The sequence below is a fragment of the Rana temporaria genome, chromosome 8, assembly GCF_905171775.1.
Source record: "Rana temporaria chromosome 8, aRanTem1.1, whole genome shotgun sequence".
NCBI classification, from domain to species: domain Eukaryota; kingdom Metazoa; phylum Chordata; class Amphibia; order Anura; family Ranidae; genus Rana; species Rana temporaria.
In genome coordinates, this window is record NC_053496.1 from 155,236,376 (window position 1) to 155,258,786 (window position 22,411).

The 22,411-nt window shown below is 46.0% G+C and overlaps 5 protein-coding genes and 11 non-coding genes across 16 annotated transcripts in view; 3 read left to right on the plus strand and 13 right to left on the minus strand.

Moving 5' to 3' along the window:
• Nucleotides 1-13,381, plus strand: part of LOC120909238 — a 107,103-nt gene extending 93,722 nt beyond the window's left edge. The window contains exon 3 of the mRNA XM_040320961.1: nucleotides 12,265-13,381. Within this exon, the coding sequence (XP_040176895.1) occupies nucleotides 12,265-12,588 (324 nt within the window). The 3' untranslated portion in view covers nucleotides 12,589-13,381. The remainder of the gene's footprint in view (nucleotides 1-12,264) is intronic.
• LOC120911963 lies at nucleotides 75-193 on the minus strand. The gene has a single exon (XR_005742729.1). It is a non-coding gene; the product is annotated as a 5S ribosomal RNA (ribosomal RNA).
• LOC120911974 lies at nucleotides 294-412 on the minus strand. Its single transcript, XR_005742740.1, has one exon. It is a non-coding gene; the product is annotated as a 5S ribosomal RNA (ribosomal RNA).
• LOC120911953 lies at nucleotides 512-630 on the minus strand. Its single transcript, XR_005742720.1, has one exon. It is a non-coding gene; the product is annotated as a 5S ribosomal RNA (ribosomal RNA).
• On the minus strand, nucleotides 730-848 carry LOC120911916. The gene has a single exon (XR_005742685.1). It is a non-coding gene; the product is annotated as a 5S ribosomal RNA (ribosomal RNA).
• Nucleotides 949-1,067, minus strand: LOC120911986. Its single transcript, XR_005742752.1, has one exon. It is a non-coding gene; the product is annotated as a 5S ribosomal RNA (ribosomal RNA).
• On the minus strand, nucleotides 1,167-1,285 carry LOC120911998. Its single transcript, XR_005742763.1, has one exon. It is a non-coding gene; the product is annotated as a 5S ribosomal RNA (ribosomal RNA).
• LOC120911981 lies at nucleotides 1,382-1,500 on the minus strand. The gene has a single exon (XR_005742747.1). It is a non-coding gene; the product is annotated as a 5S ribosomal RNA (ribosomal RNA).
• On the minus strand, nucleotides 1,600-1,718 carry LOC120912048. Its single transcript, XR_005742811.1, has one exon. It is a non-coding gene; the product is annotated as a 5S ribosomal RNA (ribosomal RNA).
• LOC120912254 lies at nucleotides 1,815-1,933 on the minus strand. The gene has a single exon (XR_005743009.1). It is a non-coding gene; the product is annotated as a 5S ribosomal RNA (ribosomal RNA).
• On the minus strand, nucleotides 2,976-3,094 carry LOC120911047. Its single transcript, XR_005741842.1, has one exon. It is a non-coding gene; the product is annotated as a 5S ribosomal RNA (ribosomal RNA).
• On the minus strand, nucleotides 3,195-3,313 carry LOC120911854. The gene has a single exon (XR_005742623.1). It is a non-coding gene; the product is annotated as a 5S ribosomal RNA (ribosomal RNA).
• Nucleotides 4,813-5,894, plus strand: LOC120909222 (histone H1A-like). Its single transcript, XM_040320944.1, has one exon. It carries the CDS (start codon nucleotides 4,852-4,854, stop codon nucleotides 5,530-5,532), a length of 681 nt encoding a protein of 226 aa, XP_040176878.1. The 5' UTR covers nucleotides 4,813-4,851; the 3' UTR covers nucleotides 5,533-5,894.
• Nucleotides 6,694-7,231, minus strand: LOC120909226 (histone H3). The gene has a single exon (XM_040320949.1). It carries the CDS (start codon nucleotides 7,169-7,171, stop codon nucleotides 6,761-6,763), a length of 411 nt encoding a protein of 136 aa, XP_040176883.1. The 5' UTR covers nucleotides 7,172-7,231; the 3' UTR covers nucleotides 6,694-6,760.
• Nucleotides 8,765-9,409, minus strand: LOC120909235 (histone H2B 1.1). Its single transcript, XM_040320958.1, has one exon. It carries the CDS (start codon nucleotides 9,353-9,355, stop codon nucleotides 8,975-8,977), a length of 381 nt encoding a protein of 126 aa, XP_040176892.1. The 5' UTR covers nucleotides 9,356-9,409; the 3' UTR covers nucleotides 8,765-8,974.
• On the plus strand, nucleotides 9,633-11,703 carry LOC120909229 (histone H2A type 1). The gene has a single exon (XM_040320952.1). It carries the CDS (start codon nucleotides 9,682-9,684, stop codon nucleotides 10,072-10,074), a length of 393 nt encoding a protein of 130 aa, XP_040176886.1. The 5' UTR covers nucleotides 9,633-9,681; the 3' UTR covers nucleotides 10,075-11,703.
• Nucleotides 13,382-22,411: the final 9,030 nt, after the last annotated feature.

Sequence of the window (22,411 nt, forward strand, 5' to 3'; positions counted from 1 at the left end):
TTGAAGATAGCATGGAAGAAAGACTCGGGGAAAAAAAAGATTCAAGGACTCCACCACACCAACTAAAAAAAAAAAGCCTACAGCACCTGGTATTCCCAGGCGGTCTCCCATCCAGGTACTAACCAGGCCCGACCCTGCTTAGCCTCCGAGATCAGACGAGATCGGGCGCTTTCAGGGTGATGTGGCCGTAGGCGATAACCATGGCTGTCCTTAACTCTCTTGAAGATAGCATGGAAGAAAGACTCGGGGAAAAAAAAGATTCAAGGACTCCACCACACCAACTAAAAAAAAAAAGCCTACAGCACCTGGTATTCCCAGGCGGTCTCCCATCCAGGTACTAACCAGGCCCGACCCTGCTTAGCCTCCGAGATCAGACGAGATCGGGCGCTTTCAGGGTGATGTGGCCGTAGGCGATAACCATGGCTGTCCTTAACTCTCTTGAAGATAGCATGGAAGAAAGACTCGGGGAAAAAAAAGATTCAAGGACTCCACCACAACAACTAAAAAAAAAAGCCTACAGCACCTGGTATTCCCAGGCGGTCTCCCATCCAGGTACTAAGCAGGCCCGACCCTGCTTAGCCTCCGAGATCAGACGAGATCGGGCGCTTTCAGGGTGATGTGGCCGTAGGCGATAACCATGGCTGTCCTTAACTCTCTTGAAGATAGCATGGAAGAAAGACTCGGGGAAAAAAAAGATTCAAGGACTCCACCACACAACTAAAAAAAAAAAGCCTACAGCACCTGGTATTCCCAGGCGGTCTCCCATCCAGGTACTAACCAGGCCCGACCCTGCTTAGCCTCCGAGATCAGACGAGATCGGGCGCTTTCAGGGTGATGTGGTCGTAGGCGATAACCATGGCTGTCCTTAACTCTCTTGAAGATAGCATGGAAGAAAGACTCGGGGAAAAAAAAGATTCAAGGACTCCACCACACCAACTAAAAAAAAAAAGCCTACAGCACCTGGTATTCCCAGGCGGTCTCCCATCCAGGTACTAACCAGGCCCGACCCTGCTTAGCCTCCGAGATCAGACGAGATCGGGCGCTTTCAGGGTGATGTGGCCGTAGGCGATAACCATGGCTGTCCTTAACTCTCTTGAAGATAGCATGGAAGAAAGACTCGGGGAAAAAAAAGATTCAAGGACTCCACCACACCAACTAAAAAAAAAAGCCTACAGCACCTGGTATTCCCAGGCGGTCTCCCATCCAGGTACTAACCAGGCCCGACCCTGCTTAGCCTCCGAGATCAGACGAGATCGGGCGCTTTCAGGGTGATGTGGCCGTAGGCGATAACCATGGCTGTCCTTAACTCTCTTGAAGATAGCATGGAAGAAAGACAAGGGAAAAAAAGAGATTCAAGACTCCACCACGACACCCAAAAAAAAGCCTACAGCACCTGGTATTCCCAGGCGGTCTCCCATCCAGGTACTAACCAGGCCCGACCCTGCTTAGCCTCCGAGATCAGACGAGATCGGGCGCTTTCAGGGTGATGTGTCCGTAGGCTATAACCATGGCTGTCCTTAACTCTCTTGAAGATAGCATGGAAGAAAGACTGGGGAAAAAAAGAGATTCAAGACTCCACCACAACAACCAAAACAAAAAAGCCTACAGCACCTGGCATTCCCAGGCGGTCTCCCATCCAGGTACTAACCAGGCCCGACCTTGCTTAGCCTCCGAGATCAGATGAGATTGGGCGCTTTCAAGGTGATGTGGCCGTAGGCGATAACCGTGGCAGTCCTTAACTCTCTTGAAGATAGCATGGAAGAAAGACTGGGGAAAAAAAGAGATTCAAGACTCCACCACGACACCCAAAAAAAAGCCTACAGCACCTGGTATTCCCAGGCGGTCTCCCATCCAGGTACTAACCAGGCCCGACCCTGCTTAGCCTCCGAGATCAGACAAGATCGGGCGCTTTCAAGGTGATGTGGACGTAGGCGATAACCATGGCTGTCCTTAACTCTCTTGAAGATAGCATGGAATAAAGACTGGGGGAAAAAAAGAGATTCAAGGACTCCACCACAACAACCAAAATATAAAAGATATTTCTGAAGGATGGCGGCTTTGTCAGCATAGTTTAAGTATTTGGCAATGATCGTGCGCGGGGTAGAACGATCAGGGGAGTACACCCCCATGCGGTGGGCTCTCTCGACAGTGCAAGATCTGGTCAGACCCAAAGCTTCAGGTACACGATTTGAACAGAAATCTACCAGGGATGCGGATTTTAGCGATTCGGGTACACCGACAAAACGCAAATTGCCTCTTCTAGCTCTGTTCTCCAAATCCTCTAACTTTTGCATAATATATTGGTTGGTTTTCTCCTGCGACTCTTCAAATGCCTGTGTCTTATATAGGTCATCCTCCAGGCTGTCGATTTTGTGTTCCATTTCATTGAGGCGACAGGCGTGCTCGCTTAGCTCCTTTTTGATCTGTTGCATCCCTGCTGAGACTGCCCTTTCAACTGAGGCAGAGATAGTTGGGGCCAAAATTGCTGCCACCGCCTGAGCTATTTGCTCAATGTCAGATCCATCCCTCTGGGGCGATTGGTGGGGCTGGAGTGGGGATGCTGTGGGGTGATGCTGGGTCGGAGGTGCCAGGGTGCACGATGGAGAGGTCTGGCTGGCGCTTACCTCCATGTCCGGCGCGTCCGCCGCGCCGGAGGACAAGGCCGCATCCCCGGCCTCGATTTGGCGCTGGGCCGCCGTGGATCGCGACCCGCTTTTCTCCACGAAACGGTCCATCAGAGCGGTGACCGCGGGCACGAGGAAGGACTGCTGGGTGCCTGCCGGGGGGGATGAGTGGCGGAGCCGGTTTTTTAGGCAATTTGCGGCCGAGGTAGCGGGAGCTGAGGAGATCTACAGCTTCCCCATGAGGCGCCTGACCATGGCTGTCCTTAACTCTCTTGAAGATAGCATGGAAGAAAGTCTCGGAAAAAAAAAAAAAAAAAAGATTCAAGGACTCCCCCACAACCCCACAAAAAAAGCCTACAGCACCTGGTATTCCCAGGCGGTCTCCCATCCAAGTACTAACCAGGCCCGACCCTGCTTAGCCTCCGAGATCAGACGAGATCGGGTGCTTTCAGGGTGATGTGGCCGCAGGCGATAACCATGGCTGTCCTTAACTATCTTGAAGATAGCATGGAAGAAAGACTTGGAAAAAAAAAAGATTCAAGGACTCCACCACTGCAACCAAAACAAAAAAGCCTAGAGCACCTGGTATTCCCAGGCGGTCTCCCATCCAGGTACTAACCAGGCCCGACCCTGCTTAGCCTCCGAGATCAGACGAGATCGGGCGCTTTCAGGGTGATGTGGCCCTAGGCAATAACCATGGCTGTCCTTAACTCTCTTGAAGATAGCATGGAAGAAAGACTCGGGGGAAAAAAAAGAGATTCAAGGACTCCACCACAACAAAAAAACCCTACAGCACCTGGTATTCCCAGGTGGTCTCCCATCCAGGTACTAACCAGACCCGACTCTGCTTAGCCTCCAAAATCAGTCAAGATCGGGCGCTTTCAAGGTGACATGGCCGGAGCCGAAAACCATGGCTGGCCTTAACTCTCTTGAAGATAGCTTGGAAGAAAGACTAGAAGAAAAGATTCTAGTACTCCACCACAAAAAAAAAAAAAAAAAAAAAAAAAAACCTACAGCACCTGGTATTCCCAGGCGGTCTCCCATCCAGGTACTAACAGGCACGACCCTACTTAGCCTCCGAGATCAGACGCTTTCAGGGTGAAGTGGCTGTAGGTGCCTGGCCTTAACTCTCTTGAACATAGCTTGACCATGCCTGGCCTTAACTCTCTTGAACATAGCTTGGGAGAAGACTAGAAATAAAAGATTCAAGGACTCCACCCAAAACAAAAAAATAAACAAAATCTGAAACCCTGTCCTGAAAAATGACCATTCAAATAAAATAAGGTTTGTGGTGAGTATGTTTCTGTGTTTTTTTTTTTTTTTTTTTTGTATTGTCTAAAAATAAATCCACCGCTTGGCGCTCACTAATCTACAAATAGCCAAAATTTACTATCAAGATTCACCTCAAGTTACACTATTTTAGGATTTTCAGCAAAGTTCTTGTTACTGAAATTATCACTTATATTCTAGATAGAAGGATACAAAGCAAACATGATACCTGAGTAGACTATATAGCTGTGTAGTAACACAGATCGATAAACGTACTCAAAGTATCTGGATACCAATATATGTATCATAGTGACCAGATAATAATATATAGAACATCAAACATGACATTGTGTAATCAGCTGAGACATTTGTATGTATAACAATTTCTGCCATCACATCACCCAAGGATCTCATGTCACCGGCTGACGTTTTTGTTCCAGGCTCCTTCTTCTCAGCTATAGATGGGCAGAGTTCTGTATTAGAGGGAAATGTTTCCTGGTGGTCACTCTCCACTCATCTAATGTGAAGATCATTCTAGTGGGAGATGTGAGAAGATTGTTTTCTGTGTAGAATTTGTGTAGAAAAGAAGATAAGAGGAAGAATGGGACACACACTCAGGAGGATGGCTGTGTTTGCAGCCTCTGTGTTCAGCCTCCTCAGCAGCTCCTGACAGCTGTAAGTGACCCCCGATAAGTGACAGTCCAGTGAGCAGATCGGGTCCCCGATGAAGATCGGACATTGTTTAATTTCAGAATAAAATCGTTTTTCTCTCTGCCCGGGAAACACAACAAGAGAGAGAAGATTCACCTACTCAGGAGTGACAGTCAGTGGGCGTGTCGTATGTGCGACCAATAGCAGTACAGACTAAAGCTTTGTACCAACCAATAGCAGTGCAGAACGTCTTTATATAAGCCAGAGCGGCGCAACCAATTGTATCTATTTGTACTTTTGCAAAATCATGACAGAGACTGAAAGCGCCCCAGCCGCCGCTCCTCCAGCGGAGCCCGCCGCCAAGAAGAAGCCGGCTAAGAAGGCAGCAGCCGGAGGAGCCAAGAAAGGCAGCAAGAAGCCGTCCGGTCCCAGCGTGTCCGAGCTCCTCCTCCAAGCAGTGGCCGCTTCCAAAGAGCGCAGCGGGGTCTCCCTGGCCGCCCTCAAGAAGGTCCTGTCCGCCGGAGGATACGATGTGGAGAAGAACAACAGCCGCCTCAAGGCCGGCATCAGGGGGCTGGTGACTAAGGGGAGCCTCGTCCAGGTCAAAGGACATGGCGCCTCCGGATCCTTCAAGATCAACAAGAAGCAGCAAGAGGGCGACAAGGCCAAGAAAATCGCCAACAAGAAGCCATCGGCTGCGGCCAAGTCCCCCAAGAAACCTGCGGCAGCCAAGAAGCCGGCCAAGTCCCCCAAGAAGAAAGCCCCCAGCAAAGCGGCCAAGAGCCCCAAGAAGGTCGCCAAGAGCCCCAAGAAGGCCGCCAAGAAACCGGCAAAGCCTGCAGCTGCTCCCGCCAAGAAGGCGACAAAGAGCCCCAAAAAGCCCAAAGCTGCAGCCAAGCCGAAAAAAGCCGCCAAAAGTCCGGCTAAGAAGGCGGCTAAACCTAAGACAGCAGCCAAGCCCAAGAGGGCCGCTCCGAAGAAGAGATAAAGGCAGCAGTAGCCGGACACCCCCCTCATCTCCACCCCACACAAAGGCTCTTCTCAGAGCCACCCATCTCCTCCTAACAGAGCCGCACATACCTACCTACACCCACCAGGGGCCATATAGACTTTGTACACGGTCTAGATGAGATCGCATGTTCCCATCACACATTGTACATTTGTCCCTTGCAGAGAGTCTCAGATTTGATATGATAAATCGCACAAATATTACTAGAGATCCCTCCTGATATAAAAGGTTTTCTGGGCCCCTGCAACGATCCATTTCATGTGAAGATCGGAGCCCTGGAGATCCCCGCCCACTGCCTGGTATCTGGGGGGGTGCATTATTCACACTTCCTCTTTCTAGATGGTCGTTCAGGATCTTCTTTATTTCATGTGATCGGTATAAGGGGAATCGTACTGATCGGGCATGTTAGAATGGTAACGGTCAGCAACACAAACATTGTGTTATACGGAGAATGGACTCTGCGCTGTCAGAATTCCATATTTTCACCCCAAAATAATATGAAGATGATTAGCCAGACCCTATGTCGCATTTGGATTGCAATTGTATCTCTCGGCTCTCCATAAAATGACATACATGGTGTTATTCGCCAACACAGGAACCACAAGAGGCTGTGATTGACTGGTGAGACTATTTTCAAATTGTCCGCCGATATCTCATCGCAGCTTGCAGAGGATGGTGTTGTGCACTCACAGTACTGATCACATAAAACATGATTTGATGCTTGGAATGAGCAGTGTACAACTGTCTCTACAGGGTGCCAATAATTTTGAGAATTCAGAGAAATGAACAGAATCTTTATAGGAACTTGTTTTGTTTTCCTCTGCTACATATTGTTACATTGTATTATGTTGGGAACAGAGCGGAGCGAGAAAAGATCTCCTTCTTAAGAGAGAAGTGTGAATTGTTACTTTGTAAAGGTTTTAGAGATATTAGAGATGAATGCAGAGAAGAATGAAGTAATGTGAGCGATCCTCCAAACACTATTTCTACTTAACACAGACATTCTCTTAGAATAAGAAATGAAGTGAGTAGAAAATACAATGAGAAAAATTAAATACATGTGGTGTGGGGGGGTGTAGAGGAAGTACTTGTATGATGTAGTAGGGAGGAGACAGTATGGAGCTCTTTGTGAGGAGGATGTGGTGGCTCTGAGAAGAGCCTTTGTTTTGTGTGTCGGAGGGGGTAATGAGGATGTCGGCGGAGTAGATTATGCCCTCTCTCCACGGATGCGGCGTGCCAGCTGTATGTCTTTGGGCATGATGGTGACCCTCTTGGCGTGGATGGCGCAGAGGTTGGTGTCCTCGAAGAGTCCTACGAGATAAGCCTCGGAGGCCTCCTGCAGAGCCATGACGGCGGAGCTCTGGAAGCGCAGGTCGGTCTTGAAGTCCTGGGCGATCTCTCGGACGAGGCGCTGGAAGGGCAGCTTGCGGATGAGCAGCTCGGTGGATTTCTGGTAGCGTCGGATCTCTCGGAGAGCGACGGTGCCGGGCCTGTAGCGGTGAGGCTTCTTGACTCCGCCGGTGGCCGGGGCGCTCTTGCGGGCGGCCTTGGTGGCCAGCTGCTTGCGGGGAGCTTTCCCTCCGGTGGACTTACGAGCGGTCTGCTTGGTTCTTGCCATGGCTGATGAAACACAAGTGTGATAGAATACGGGCTGTGCGGCGCCTATTTATACACATCACTGTCTTCTGATTGGAGAACTAACTCACACCCCTTTTCATGATTGGTTTACTTAAAAAACGCGGCATTTTTAAAATGCCCGCCAAGATCTGCCCGTTATCTGTGTTAGAGTTACCTTCTTTGTGTGGGGTTGGGAGTTCCCTCCACATCATACAATGTGTACGAATTAGGAGCTCTGACATTGGACTGATTGTCTCCATAATACAGTAATTGAGACAGAAAATCCTCCTCCGATCTCACTGATCGGATAATTCAGTGGTTTGTGAATAACAGGTAGAAAGGTAACTTGTACAACTTGTTCTATTCAGCACAATGATGTACTAACATGGAGGGGACAGATCGCTGAGCAGACAATGAGTTGTCTCCCCCCAGCTCCGGACAGATCCGGGATGGTGCATCATTATTTCTAGATGGTCCATGTGGATCAGCATTACATCATGAACTCCTATTGCTGGATTTACATTCCCCTTTCAATCTATTCCCCATGTGAACATTCTAAACGGTGTGCCGCTAACTCCTACCGGGGGATTTGAGGGAATGGACGCAGCGCGACATCTAGATGTCATTATCAATCCTATCAATGCACATTAAGGTTTTATTTGTCAAACAATGCACCAAAAACATTATTTGAACTATAATCCTCATGATATCATGTCAACATTAGGAGGTGACAGCTCTGATATGTAGTACACGGGTGGCTCTAAGAAGAGCATGTGTGTCCTGTTCGGATGATGGGGATTTGCTTGGCGCTGGTGTACTACATTATTATACAGGATTTATATAGCGCCAACAATTTGCACAGCTCTTTACAATAAAAAAAAAAGGCTGACAGTACAATCACAATGCAGCTCAATACAAACAGAATACGAGGGCCCTACTAATTGAGCTTGCAATGTAAAGAAATATGTTCAAAATCAAAGATTAGAGACTCCTTCTCAGTGTAAGAATCAGAAACATTGAGAATGGATCATTTGTGATCATTTTACTGAAATATTTCAGTAAATTAGATGACACAGACAGTCTCTCCCCCGATTTAAGGTGAGTCGATGATTGTGTGTGTATATGTATTATATGTGGACTCCCATAAAGGAAGTATAACACAAATACATCACAAGGGGATGTATTGGTAAATATTCTGAGCAGATGATCCTTAAACTATTCCTAATATGTAAGCATCCCCCTGTATATGTGTCTCCGGACATTAACACGATTTGTGAAAAGTTTAAGATCATTTATAAAACGGAAAAAACGTATCGGTCAAAAGTGTGCAATGAAAAGATATTATAGGACGTGTACTATAAAAATCCGCTTTCTAGTTTCGGAAAATAACTCCCATGTATTCCCTGTCCAACACTGACACCTAGTGGTGATAAAATGCAAGCCTTTTACACGGGAAGATATTGGATGTTTTTTGTTCCCACTAGCCGACAATATTCATGTAAAAATTCGATGTTCCGGCTATCCATTCTACAGAACGGGGCAAAAAAAAAAAAAAACCTGGAATTCCTCAATAAAGGAAATCTGGAAGAATAGATGGTATTCGGATGGATTTATTCTAAAACATCCACAAATGTATAACTCCGTCAGATTACACAAACATGATTGATATCATACAATTAGTTTATTTTTCACCAATGTTTAGAATCTCTAATTGATACAATGTGATGAGAGCTCATTGATGGAAATGGTGGGTGGCTCTTAGAAGAGCCTTTGTGTCTTGTGTTGGGATGATGATGATGGGGGATTACTTGGCGCTGGTGTACTTGGTGACGGCCTTGGTGCCCTCGGAGACGGCGTGCTTGGCCAGCTCTCCGGGCAGGAGGAGGCGGACGGCGGTCTGGATCTCCCGGGAGGTGATGGTGCGGCGCTTGTTGTAATGAGCCAGGCGGGAAGATTCTCCGGCGATGCGCTCGAAGATGTCATTGACAAAGGAGTTCATGATGCCCATGGCCTTGGAGGAGATGCCGGTGTCGGGGTGGACCTGCTTGAGCACCTTGTACACGTAGATGGCATAACTCTCCTTCCTGCTCTTCCTCCGCTTCTTGCCGTCCTTCTTCTGGCTCTTGGTGACGGCTTTTTTGGAGCCCTTCTTGGGCGCCGGGGCGGACTTGGCTGGTTCAGGCATGATTCGGATAAATTATATGTTTCTTGCTCTGTGAAGAGAACGTGTGCTGGAGCCGCCCTTGTGTGCTGCTTATATAGGCGTCCTATGCAAATGAGTCCACACCCCTCCTCACTCTTCTATTGGAGGATTCAATCATGTGATGGAGAGTGACGTCATGGTTTCCTACCTTCTATTACAGATTGGTCTAGAGACAAGTCTTAACGCTATTGGCTGGATTCAAACGTGACCAATCGCAGCGTGTGACGTCGGAGCACTGAGTGTATAAATGAAGGGGAGTGATCTGTGGGGTGATATTCTCCATTGAGTAACCCAATCATCCACTTGCAATGTCAGGACGCGGCAAACAAGGAGGCAAGGTTCGGGCTAAGGCCAAGACACGTTCATCCCGGGCTGGTCTGCAGTTCCCAGTCGGTCGTGTTCACCGTCTACTCAGGAAGGGCAACTATGCCGAGCGGGTCGGCGCCGGAGCTCCCGTGTATCTCGCCGCCGTCCTCGAGTATCTGACGGCTGAGATCCTCGAGCTGGCCGGCAACGCCGCCCGCGACAACAAGAAGACCCGCATCATCCCTCGACACCTCCAGCTGGCTGTCCGCAACGACGAGGAGCTCAACAAGCTGCTGGGCGGTGTCACCATTGCCCAGGGAGGAGTCCTGCCCAACATCCAGGCCGTGCTGCTGCCCAAGAAGACCGAGAGCCACAAGGCCACCAAATCCAAGTAATCCCGATCACTTCATTCCCCTCTATTACCCAACAAAACAAAGGCTCTTCTCAGAGCCACCCACCTCTCCATACAAAGAGCCCGACACATGTACATTGTGTTTCTTTTTTCCTATTCTCAGATACACAATTCACTCTAAAAAGCAAACATTTTGTATTCTTCACACTTCTCTACAATAACTAACTAATAAAGTAGGAAGATTCGGCCTTATACCCCCTCCATATAAAGACACCCATACATTGTTATCGGGAGATCTGATTGTATGTTCTCTCATTTCATGGCAGTTTATAGAACAAAGTGATGTGATTACAGGGAATGATCTTCATTGCTCTCCGTCCTTTAGTTCTGACGGATGATTTGATTTCATTCCATGCATGCTAAACAAGAATACTTCCAACTGAGAAGGGACACAGATCTCCTTCACCTCCTTCAGAGTCACCAGAAGAAAAAGATCTAAAGGAATCTCCAACAACTGTGATTTGCTCAACGTTCTAATTCTGTCGTAGAAATGTATCAGGAATTCAATAGACTGTTGGTCATCTCAGATCCACTCAGCCGACTCTTCCGGGAACATTGATCAACTTGGTCCCTTTCATTTCAGTGGAATTATTTACCAAGAATAAGAAATACGTTGGAAATAATCATTTCCGAATTGTTTTGGTTTGACATCAGAATACAGAATCCGCCCTGCTATAGAGATGAATGGAAAGTCTACCGAACAAGTGTTTTCTGGGGTGAGAACAGATCTCGGAATACATTTCTATGGAGTCCTCATAAAAAGACAGAATTACTGGCTGATGGAGGAACCGCCCACAGCTGTGATTGGCTCGGTTTTCAAATTTGCCCGCCTGAATTGTGTAGATCGTTACAGATAAATATTCATCCCTCTTATACCGCCAAAACCTACACCGAGGAGATGATCGGATGAGACATTTACCGGAGAAATATGCGCTCTAATTTGCATTAGTCCGGAATGATTAGGAAATAATTATGTTTGTTACTCAACCATGAGAAAACACTTCTGTATGTTCTCAGAATCCAGGATCTCATCACTGCTTCACACAAAATATGAAAGAGAAATGTCTTCTATTATAGATCTCTACTTTTCTATATGATGGAGAAATTAAGTCATGATCACATACAGATCTGATCATGAAATGTCACTGACTGATATTTATTTGTCGCTTTCAGACATTTATCAGTGAAAGATTGTCCTCATATCCCAACCAGAATATGTATAACACAGAAATACATAGTAACCATGACACAGATAAATATGTACAATGAATCCATAAAACAGATATCTATATAGATAGATATCGAGCCCTTTCCAACTATATCAAGCGCTTATGAATTGGTAAAATCCGATATATCTTAAGTGAGTAATAATCAATATTAATGACCATTAGGTTAAAAAGCAGCTTCTCTATAAACCTACCAAATTCTTAAACGTGTAATAAAACACGCAAAAATGCAGCGCCAAAAGTATCAAACAATATTAAATAATGTGCGTTGACGGAACCAATATCTTAAGTGTACTTTTGGTTCCATCTATGCACACTTGCTATTTGATATAGGCTGATGCTGTTTTATTATATTTAATGAATAAAGTAAATATTTCACGTCTGAACTAAAGAATCAGATCAATTCCCACTTTGTAACACGCACTCTGCCAGAGGTTTATAAGGTTATAAGAATGTGAAATACTAATATGCTGTGGTATCCCCGTATATATGTTTCTTTTTCAGAGTAATATTTAAAAAAAAAAAAAAAATAGTATTGACAAATTTGTATATATCTGATGATTGTGGATTTTTGCTTGGAAGGGTCTATATACATATATATATATATATATATATATATATATATATATATATATATATATATATATATATATATATATATATATATATATATATTGTGTGTAATCTCTAAAGAAATACCTAGAAAACCATTGAGAAGGAAGAATAGATTTGTTTTCTCTAGAAACATTTCTGTTGCCTTAATATTTTTCAGAACAGCAGAATGTTTAGCAGCGTTAGACATGGGAAGAAAAAAAAAAAAACACATCTATTCTGTGTAATGAATGGGTGTGACTCCGCCTTTTCTCAGCATGGTTTCTATCAGGTCCGCTCAGTCGCTATAAAAGGAGAGCGGACAGTCGGCTAATCTCAGTTCTTTGTACTTTCAGAGAAGCGTAGTCATGTCTGGTCGCGGTAAAGGAGGGAAGGGTCTGGGGAAAGGAGGCGCTAAGCGGCACAGGAAGGTGCTCCGGGACAACATCCAGGGCATCACCAAACCCGCCATCAGACGTCTGGCCCGCAGAGGGGGTGTCAAGCGCATCTCCGGACTCATCTATGAGGAGACCCGCGGAGTGCTCAAGGTTTTCCTGGAGAATGTCATCCGCGATGCCGTCACCTACACCGAGCACGCCAAGAGGAAGACCGTCACCGCCATGGATGTCGTCTATGCTCTCAAACGCCAGGGGCGCACTCTCTACGGATTCGGAGGCTAAATCCTCATGAACACCTATCCACTTCCCCTACACAAAGGCCCTTCTCAGGGCCACCCACCTTCTCATACAAAGGGCTGTCTATAGATTTATCTATACATTTCTCCCCGAGTTTTAAGTTTCTAGCAATTTTAGGGGTGATCTTGAGGAGATTGCATAGTATGTGGCCAGGATTTAGAATGTCCACATATTTTGATGGTATAATATTTTGTATTCAAACAATTAAGTTGGAAGTGTGTCTGCTGGACATGCATCGTAAAATAGTTCTAGATGAAACATACCGGGTAAGCGCTATAGAGTACTAAAGGGAAACATGTGTAATACTTATTTGTCACAAAGTCAGTAAGAGAAATAATGATTGTATAGAAATCGTCCATTCATCTATTTCCTGGTCAGATCCGGAGCTTTGATCGCTCTGCTTCTCTGGCAGGAAATTTAAACATTCAAATCGAAGCCGAGCCAATCCCAGTTCTGGACGTTTCTTGAACACTTTCTTTGTTAGACTAGGAATGTGATTAGAACACACATGGATCTCTCACCCCCTTTCCTGCAGAAAGAACACAAGAGATGGAGTGGAGGGAATAGAATTCTGGATGATCTCGTTACACCTTATTACATGTACCGACTAGTATATTACATCGATTGGAAGCACCATTTACATTTCTCTTTATATGGGAAGGTGGGTGTCCCCGAGTCCTCTCTAACATCAAACACTGGAATTGTCTGATTTAGATCTGTATTAAATTCAGGATTGGAATTGGGGCTATTTAAATACATTGTAGTCAGACTTTCTACAGGTTTCTGGGTGTCTCCGGTTTATCTTCTATCATCCGGATTCTCTATGCATTGCGGAGATCATCTCCAAATTCTGACTGTATACATTCCTCTATTCTTCGCCTTGTATTGCACACATAAAGTTATACCCTGACTGACCACTAGGTGGCAGCGCTGAGTAAACATTTACGCCGCACTCAGAAGCATTGTTAGAATTTCAGATCCGCCACAATCTCCCGCCTTACATTGTAACTTTATATGAAATCGCAACCAGGGAAGATACAATAGAAGAGTTCTTAACCCATAACACAACACAACGTAACGGGAGAAATATTGTTTCAATGTTATATCCACCACCATCTCCCGGCTATTACTTTATCTGATATTACAATTTGGAAAGCTACAAAAAAACAATGTGTATAAAATAAGATTCTAGGTCTGTAGCCCAGAACGCATCGGGAATGGCAGCAGGAAAATTAGCTTATTCAAATCCTATGATTGTGTCAATTAATTTCCAATCCTCTCAGTGCTATGAGATTGCAGAACTCAATAAGAGAATTGATATATGAATATGTCTCTAGAAGATCATTGTACATATTGGGGAGGGAATAAACATGTTCCTTGTATTTCTAAGTAATAAAACAAATGCATGCCTGGGTAATGCCTAAATGACACACACTTTAAAGTATCACCTTCATACAAACCTGGTCAAAGTATTACCTCGGGTTAGAGGACTTCTGTTATTTTAAATCACATTTTCCATCACGGAATATAACAACCCCCCCCCCCCCCCCAACACACACACACACACACACTGAAATAACATATTATACATGATAAAAAAAAAAACATTGGTATAATACAGGGCATATGTAAACACTGAAACTCTGTGCATTTATTTATGTTTCAAAATTGTTATTATTTTCCAATGGTATGTGTAGCGCTACCCCCTCAGGAGCCGCTGGTTAGATTGGGACGGCGTGTTATGTTACCTCTGTGATGTGTCTAGGGATGATAATGATGATGAGAACAATGACGAAATGTCCAAACAGCAGGGTGTTGTTTTCTGTGCTTTTATTTCTTGCCCAACACGGCAAAAAGTTAACTTGAAGTAGATAAAGAAAGGTTGGTGAAAGGAGAATTTGCAGAAGCAGTCCTGCCTCCAATGGGACTTTAACTCACATCGCCACTCCAGCCGGAGTGGGTATAGTGTACCTGGACAGGCCTCTCACACCGACCAAGCAGCCAGGGTATCACTCGGAACCTTTGAGAAGGAACAAGTCTCTGCCACCGACTTGGCTCTAACAGAATTAGAATTAGGAGTGGAACCTCTGCCACAGGCCCTCTACTCAGGAACGTAGACAATAGAGCAAATTCTCTCAACAAATATAATTTGCCTGAATCTCCCTTTAGGTAGACTTCTTCATTTTGAGGTCACCGACTGACAAGTTGCAACATACAACTTCTCAGTGTCCGGCCACCCAGATCCCCGATGGATTGTCTAAGCCCTGTTGGATCACCTGCCTCCGGGCTCACCTCAGACCGACTCCCCACCGAACAGCATAACTCGCTTGGGATCTTCCTCATGAAGGGTGGGGACCCAGTAAGTCACTGGGGCCCCGTTGTAGCTTTAGTTGCTTCGGGCCATGAGGGCCCAGAGTCAGGAACTCTGCGTAGCACGTGCGCCCCGGCCTTGTATGCCATCTTGCCGGGCCCCGTGATGTGCACACACCCTAAAGGTGGGTGCCGAACCAGGAACGGGCGAAGAATGTCACAAAAATGGCGTCCGCCCCAGAAATACCCTCTCCCAGCATGCCCCGCGAGGGAAACACTCCACTGATTGGCTGCTGGAGAAAGGTGCCTCTGCCTGGACTCCTCTGGCGCCACCTGTCACCCAGAGATGGAAAGATATCTCTGGAACACAAAATGGAACCTCAGGACAGCCCAGCCTGTCATAAACCCAATTTACACAAATCAACATGGATAAGAGCAAGGTAACTCTCTCATCCCCATCTAAATTTAACATAGCACCTGTACTGAAAGTACACAGGCGCTACATATGCATGACATAACAGAGCAAAAATAAACATAGTGACAAACAGAACGGTATCACAACACATGTCATGCAAGGGTTAGAATAAACTACTTCTCAAATACATCTACTGGTAGTAGCACCTGTTCAGCAACACCCTGTAGGTACAAAATCTTGCGAACCTCTGAGATCGGGTTCCGTCCCAAGCCCCCCCGCACCCCCAATGGGTACTAACTGTGCCGGGAGGAAGGGAGTCGACTCCCACCCGTAGGCCCATTCCATGATGTAATGTTCACCAGGGGTTACAGTGATAGGGTGATCAACCAACTTATGAGGCAGGCTGCAACAACTCATACCATCTACAACAACGTATAGCATTAACAGGGGGAAAGCCCAGCAATAGGCACTACTAAGTTCATGTAATATGGAGAAAATATCAGTGCCTAGGAACAGTTCCCTGACAATACAGGGGATTGTGGGAGAGTAGAAGGTGCGCACAGACGGCCCACACTTTCTGCAGCAGCTGTGGCATATCGGGGTAAGTTCTCAGGAAACTCTGCACCACCAAATTCAGCACATGCGCCAGGCAAGGGATGTGCGTCAAACCGGCTAGGCCCAGAGCTGCTACGAGATTTCGCCCATTATCGCACACCACCAGGCCCGGCTTGAGGTTCACTGATGCCAACCACTCATTGGTCTGTTGTTCCATGTCCCTCCACAACTCCTGCGCGGTGTGTGGTTTTTCCCCCAAACAGGAACGTTTTAAAGCTGCCTGCTGGTGTTTACCCATGGCTGTGCTGAAGTTGGTGGTGAATTTGTTACGCTGACTGGATGAGGAGGCGGTAGAGGATGAGGAAGCGGAGTATAAGGAGTTAGGAACAGGAGGCAAACTGAAGCGCCCTGCAATCCTTGGTGGTGGAAGGACATGCGCCCAACTGCTATCCGCCTCAGGCCCAGCCGCCACTACATTTACCCAGTGCGCTGTTAGGGAGATATAACGTCCCTGACCGTGCTTACTGGTCCATGTATCCGTAGTTAGGTGGACCTTGGCACAGATGGCATTGTGCAGTGCACACCTGATTTTGTCCTCCACTTGGTTGTGCAGGGAAGGGATGGCTCGCCTGGAAAAGTAGTGGCGGCTGGGCACAACGTACTGTGGGACAGCCAATGCCATCAGGCTTTTAAAACTCTGCGTCTCCACCAGACGGAATGACAACATTTCAAAGGCCAGTAATTTTGAAATGCTGGCATTCAGGGCCAGGGATCGCGGGTGGGTAGAGGGGTACTTCCTCTTACGCTCCAGTGTTTGGGAGATGGAGAGCTGAATGCTTCCATGGGACATTGTGGAGATGTTTGGTGACCCAGGTGGTAGTGTTGCTTGCCGGTCCTCTAATTGAGGGGTGGCAGGTGGCACTGTCACTACGGAGGTGTATGAAGAGGCATAGAGGCCCGAGACTGATGCAGAAGATGAAGCAGGAGGAGCCCTTGAGACCTTTCTTGGTTTTTGAGGTGACTACTCCACTGCAGCTCGTGCTTTGCACTTAGATGCCTGGTCATGCAGGTTGTGCTCAGGTTGAGAACGTCTATGCCTCGCTTCAGGCTCTGATTGCACAACGTGCAAACCACACGTGTCTTGTCATCAGCACATTGTGTGAAGAACTGCCACGCTAGGGAACTCCTTGGACCTGGCTCTGGTGTGCTCGGTCCCTTGCTGCATTGGGCAGTAGCAGACGTACTGTCTAGGGGACGGACTCTCTGCTTTGGCACCCTGCTCCCTCTTCTGCTGTGCTGGTGGCTCTGTGCGACCACCGCCTCTTCCTCCAAACTACACGGGTCACCTGCATGAGATTGATTCCATGTCGGGTCGAGGACCTCATCGTCCTGCACATCATCTTCCACCCAGTCTTCACCACTGCCCTCCTTGTCGGTCTGCACAATTGCAAAAGCACCAGCAGTTGGCAACTGTGTTTCATCATCATCATGCAAGACGTGCTGTGATGGTCCCCTCATGAACTCATCCTGAAATATAAGTGGTTGGGCATCGGTGCACTCAATCTCTTCCCCTTCTGAGGCTGGGCTAGGTGGATGGCCCTGGGAACACATGCTAACAGACTCATCAAAAAGAAGAAGAGACTGCTGCATGCTTTGGGGCTCAGACTGCTTGGCTGATTTGCAAGGGGGTGAGGTGAAAGACTGATGGTGGACATCGGCTGCAGGTGCCAACTCTGAACTTTCAGTAGTGTTGAGCAGAATATGCCATATTCGATTTCGCGATATATCTCGAATATATATTCGAATATTCGAGATATATTCGCTAAATTCGAATATTCGTGATATTTTAGCGAAATTAATTGATTGCGATTTTTCGCTATTGCGAATGCGAAAATAATTGCGATTTTTTTTAATAACTGCGGTATGAGCGCTCTGATTGGCTTAGAATATTCGTGATATTTTATCGAAATATCGCAACATGCGAATGCGATATTTATTGCGGAATTTCGAGATATGCTTGAGGAGTTCTCTGATTGGCTCAGAATATTCGTGATATTTTATCGAAATATCGCAACATGCGAATGCGATATTTATTGCGGAATTTCGAGATATGCTTGAGGAGTTCTCTGATTGGCTCAGAATATTCGTGATATTTTATCGAAATATCGCAACATGCGAATGCGATATTTATTGCGCAATTTCGAGATATGCTGGAGGAGCGCTCTGATTGGCTCAGAATATTCCTGATATTTTATCGAAATATCGCAACATGCGAATGCGAAATTGATTGCAGATATTTCGAAAACTGCTGTAGCAGCACTCTGAAATCGAATATGTATGATATTTTAACCGAAATACATATTGCGATTGCGATTTTTCGATCGCGCATGCGCAATTGCGCGAACAACACGCGACCATTTCCTGGAGCCTTGCCAGTTTCCAACTTATGATCGCAGCGCAATATTACAGCAACATGGTTGGAAGCAATTTCACTAAGTCTGAGGAAAAGTTGCTGATTTGTGTAAGTATTTTGACCACTGTTATTTCATCATCTTCAACTGCATTTAAGTCTAGTTTAAAAGTTAGTATATATGATCAGATATTAGTATTTAACCAAAAATGTGTCTCCTGCTTTTACAAAACTACAAGTCCCAGCCCAGCCCAGCATTTTAGTCTAGTTTAAAAGTTAGTATATATGATCATATATTAGTATTTCACAAAAAATGTGTCTCCTGCTTTTACAAAACTACAAGTCCCAGCATGCCTGGACAGCTGCAGACACCCTGGTTGGCAAATGTGTATTTAGGCACTTTTCCTTGTTATTTAGCATAATGAATTTAAAAATTTTTTGGACATAGGACGTATGCGAATGTCCTGACTTCAGTGTCCTCAAGGCCCAAGGACGTTCGAATACATATTGCCCTTTAGATGTTGCAGAACTACAACTTCCAGCATGCCTGGGAATGCTGGCACTTCTAGTATTGTAAGTTCTGCAGGCCCCCATTTTTCAGGCCTTTATGCACGGGTCTCTAAACTGTGGCACCCTAGATGCAGCAAAAGTAAAATTCTTAGCATGCACTGACAGACCGTGGCTGATGGGAGTAGTAGTTTTGCAACAGCTGGAGGTGGACTGGTCTTGAAACCCAGAGTTAGGTAACAAACCCGTAGTGTTTTGCAACCATTCTGCCTCCAGCTGGTTATTTTCTGTTGAAAAGCCTGTGGCGTGCAAAACACAACCCAAAAACTCCACCCGGTGCAAGGAAAAATTTGCACACACCTAAAGAGTGACATCACAAAAAACTGCGACGGTTGCATACGTCAGTGGTCCTCCGAAAAGGTCCCGTCTCTGACCCCCCGGGGCGTTAGGCTCCTAGGCTCCTGACAGGGAAAAGAGTTACTGTGGTCCATACAGCCGAAGCCATATGGACCCATCTCGGTCCAAGCAGCGCAATCAACACGCGAACAACACGCGACCATTTCCTGGAGCCTTGCCAGTTTCCAACTTATGATCGCAGCGCAATCACACAGCAACATGGTTGGAAGCAATTTCACTAAGTCTGAGGAAAAGTTGCTGATTTGTGTAAGTATTTTGACCACTGTTATTTCATCATCTTCAACTGCATTTAAGTCTAGTTTAAAAGTTAGTATATATGATCAGATATTAGTATTTAACCAAAAATGTGTCTCCTGCTTTTACAAAACTACAAGTCCCAGCCCAGCCCAGCATTTTAGTCTAGTTTAAAAGTTAGTATATATGATCATATATTAGTATTTCACAAAAAATGTGTCTCCTGCTTTTACAAAACTACAAGTCCCAGCATGCCTGGACAGCTGCAGACACCCTGGTTGGCAAATGTGTATTTAGGCACTTTTCCTTGTTATTTAGCATAATGAATTTAAAAAATTTTTGGACATAGGACGTATGCGAATGTCCTGACTTCAGTGTCCCCAAGGCCCAAGGACGTTCGAATACATATTGCCCTTTAGATGTTGCAGAACTACAACTTCCAGCATGCCTGGGAATGCTGGCACTTCTAGTATTGTAAGTTCTGCAGGCCCCCATTTTTCAGGCCTTTATGCACGGGTCTCTAAACTGTGGCACCCTAGATGCAGCAAAAGTAAAATTCTTAGCATGCACTGACAGACCGTGGCTGATGGGAGTAGTAGTTTTGCAACAGCTGGAGGTGGACTGGTCTTGAAACCCAGAGTTAGGTAACAAACCTGTAGTGTTTTGCAACCATTCTGCCTCCAGCTGGTTATTTTCTGTTGAAAAGCCTGTGGCGTGCAAAACACAACCCAAAAACTCCACCCGGTGCAAGGAAAAATTTGCACACACCTAAAGAGTGACATCACAAAAAACTGCGACGGTTGCATACGTCAGTGGTCCTCCGAAAAGGTCCCGTCTCTGACCCCCCGGGGCGTTAGGCTCCTAGGCTCCTGACAGGGAAAAGAGTTACTGTGGTCCATACAGCCGAAGCCATATGGACCCATCTCGGTCCAAGCAGCGCAATCAACACGCGAACAACACGCGACCATTTCCTGGAGCCTTGCCAGTTTCCAACTTATGATCGCAGCGCAATCACACAGCAACATGGTTGGAAGCAATTTCACTAAGTCTGAGGAAAAGTTGCTGATTTGTGTAAGTATTTTGACCACTGTTATTTCATCATCTTCAACTGCATTTAAGTCTAGTTTAAAAGTTAGTATATATGATCAGATATTAGTATTTAACCAAAAATGTGTCTCCTGCTTTTACAAAACTACAAGTCCCAGCCCAGCCCAGCATTTTAGTCTAGTTTAAAAGTTAGTATATATGATCATATATTAGTATTTCACAAAAAATGTGTCTCCTGCTTTTACAAAACTACAAGTCCCAGCATGCCTGGACAGCTGCAGACACCCTGGTTGGCAAATGTGTATTTAGGCACTTTTCCTTGTTATTTAGCATAATGAATTTAAAAAAATTTTGGACATAGGACGTATGCGAACGTCCTGACTTCAGTGTCCTCAAGGCCCAAGGACGTTCGAATACATATTGCCCTTTAGATGTTGCAGAACTACAACTTCCAGCATGCCTGGGAATGCTGGCACTTCTAGTATTGTAAGTTCTGCAGGCCCCCATTTTTCAGGCCTTTATGCACGGGTCTCTAAACTGTGGCACCCTAGATGCAGCAAAAGTAAAATTCTTAGCATGCACTGACAGACCGTGGCTGATGGGAGTAGTAGTTTTGCAACAGCTGGAGGTGGACTGGTCTTGAAACCCAGAGTTAAGTAACAAACACGTAGTGTTTTGCAACCATTCTGCCTCCAGCTGTTTTTTTCCTGTTGAAAAGCCTGTGGCGTGCAAAACACAACCCAAAAACTCCACCCGGATGCAGTGAAAAATGTGCACACACCTAAAGAGTGACATCACAAAAAACTGCGACGGGTACATACGTCAGTGGTCCTCCGAAAAAGGTCCCGTCTCTGACCCCCCGGGGCGTTAGGCTCCTGACAGGGAAAAGAGTTAGCAACGCATATCTCCCCTATACGTGTATCCTGTGTTGTTAATAATATATTCATAATTATGCAAATGATAATGGCTGCTATATTTATGCAAAAAAGGTGGCGACCGAAATGGCAGGATATAAAATCTTTCATGTTACCCCTGTCATTGATTAATAAGGCGAGAATGCTTCCAATTGTTGAATAGCATACATTTACGTCATATATCCATAAGGCTGTCAACAGAAGTATTACAATATACTTTGTTCTTCATCTTGCAGAAGTTCCTGGAAACAGGATACGATGAGCTGCGGAGGCAGCCAGAGAAAAGGGCTGTGGTCAGCGCCCTAATCGCTGACTTTGGCGGCCAACATGACCACAAGGCAATTGTTAAGAAGTGGTCTGACCTGAAGAGGCGCCAAATGGTTCAGGTCAGACGTCTTCGGGCTAAATATCATCCAGGTAAGTTATTGTTGACAGTTATGTTTTTTTTTAAAAAGTGTATTTTGTGCGTGAACTCGAAAGAGAGAGGAGCCGGCCTGCAGGAGTTGGGAGGCCTCCCCCAGAGGCAATCTGCCACCTTTCTCCATGCCCCGGTTGGCAATGGCGGGTGTGAGGGGGTCCTCCCAACCCAACCTCGCATAGCACACCCACCAGGGGCGGGGCTGAGACCACCAAACTCAATTCACAGGTAGCCGAGAGCGGGATCCGAACCCCTAGCTGCAGAGGTGAATCACTTGTCAGTGCAGTGGCAATCGTGTGGAGCCACCGCAGCTCCTTTGGTGACAGTTATGTAAGGTCATATGTAATTCATGTAAGGTCAGATGTTGTTAACCAAGATGCCATGTTGTGCTAACATATATCACCACCGGCCAAGGTATTCATAGTACTGTTGAAAAAAGACATGGGACAGCAGACAGGAACACAGAAGTTATGTGGGAACATAATTTTCCCATTGCTTTGCATGGGACTTTAAAGAAAAACCCCGACCATGGCAAGTGGGGGTGGGTAAGGTTTAAACCACCTATCCTATGTTTGTGGCTG

Bases quoted from the DNA above. Each gene is read 5' to 3' on its own strand.
- LOC120909222 (XM_040320944.1), top strand. From the start codon at position 4,852: ATGACAGAGACTGAAAGCGCCCCAGCCGCCGCTCCTCCAGCGGAGCCC.
- LOC120909226 (XM_040320949.1), bottom strand. From the start codon at position 7,171: ATGGCAAGAACCAAGCAGACCGCTCGTAAGTCCACCGGAGGGAAAGCT.
- LOC120909235 (XM_040320958.1), bottom strand. From the start codon at position 9,355: ATGCCTGAACCAGCCAAGTCCGCCCCGGCGCCCAAGAAGGGCTCCAAA.
- LOC120909229 (XM_040320952.1), top strand. From the start codon at position 9,682: ATGTCAGGACGCGGCAAACAAGGAGGCAAGGTTCGGGCTAAGGCCAAG.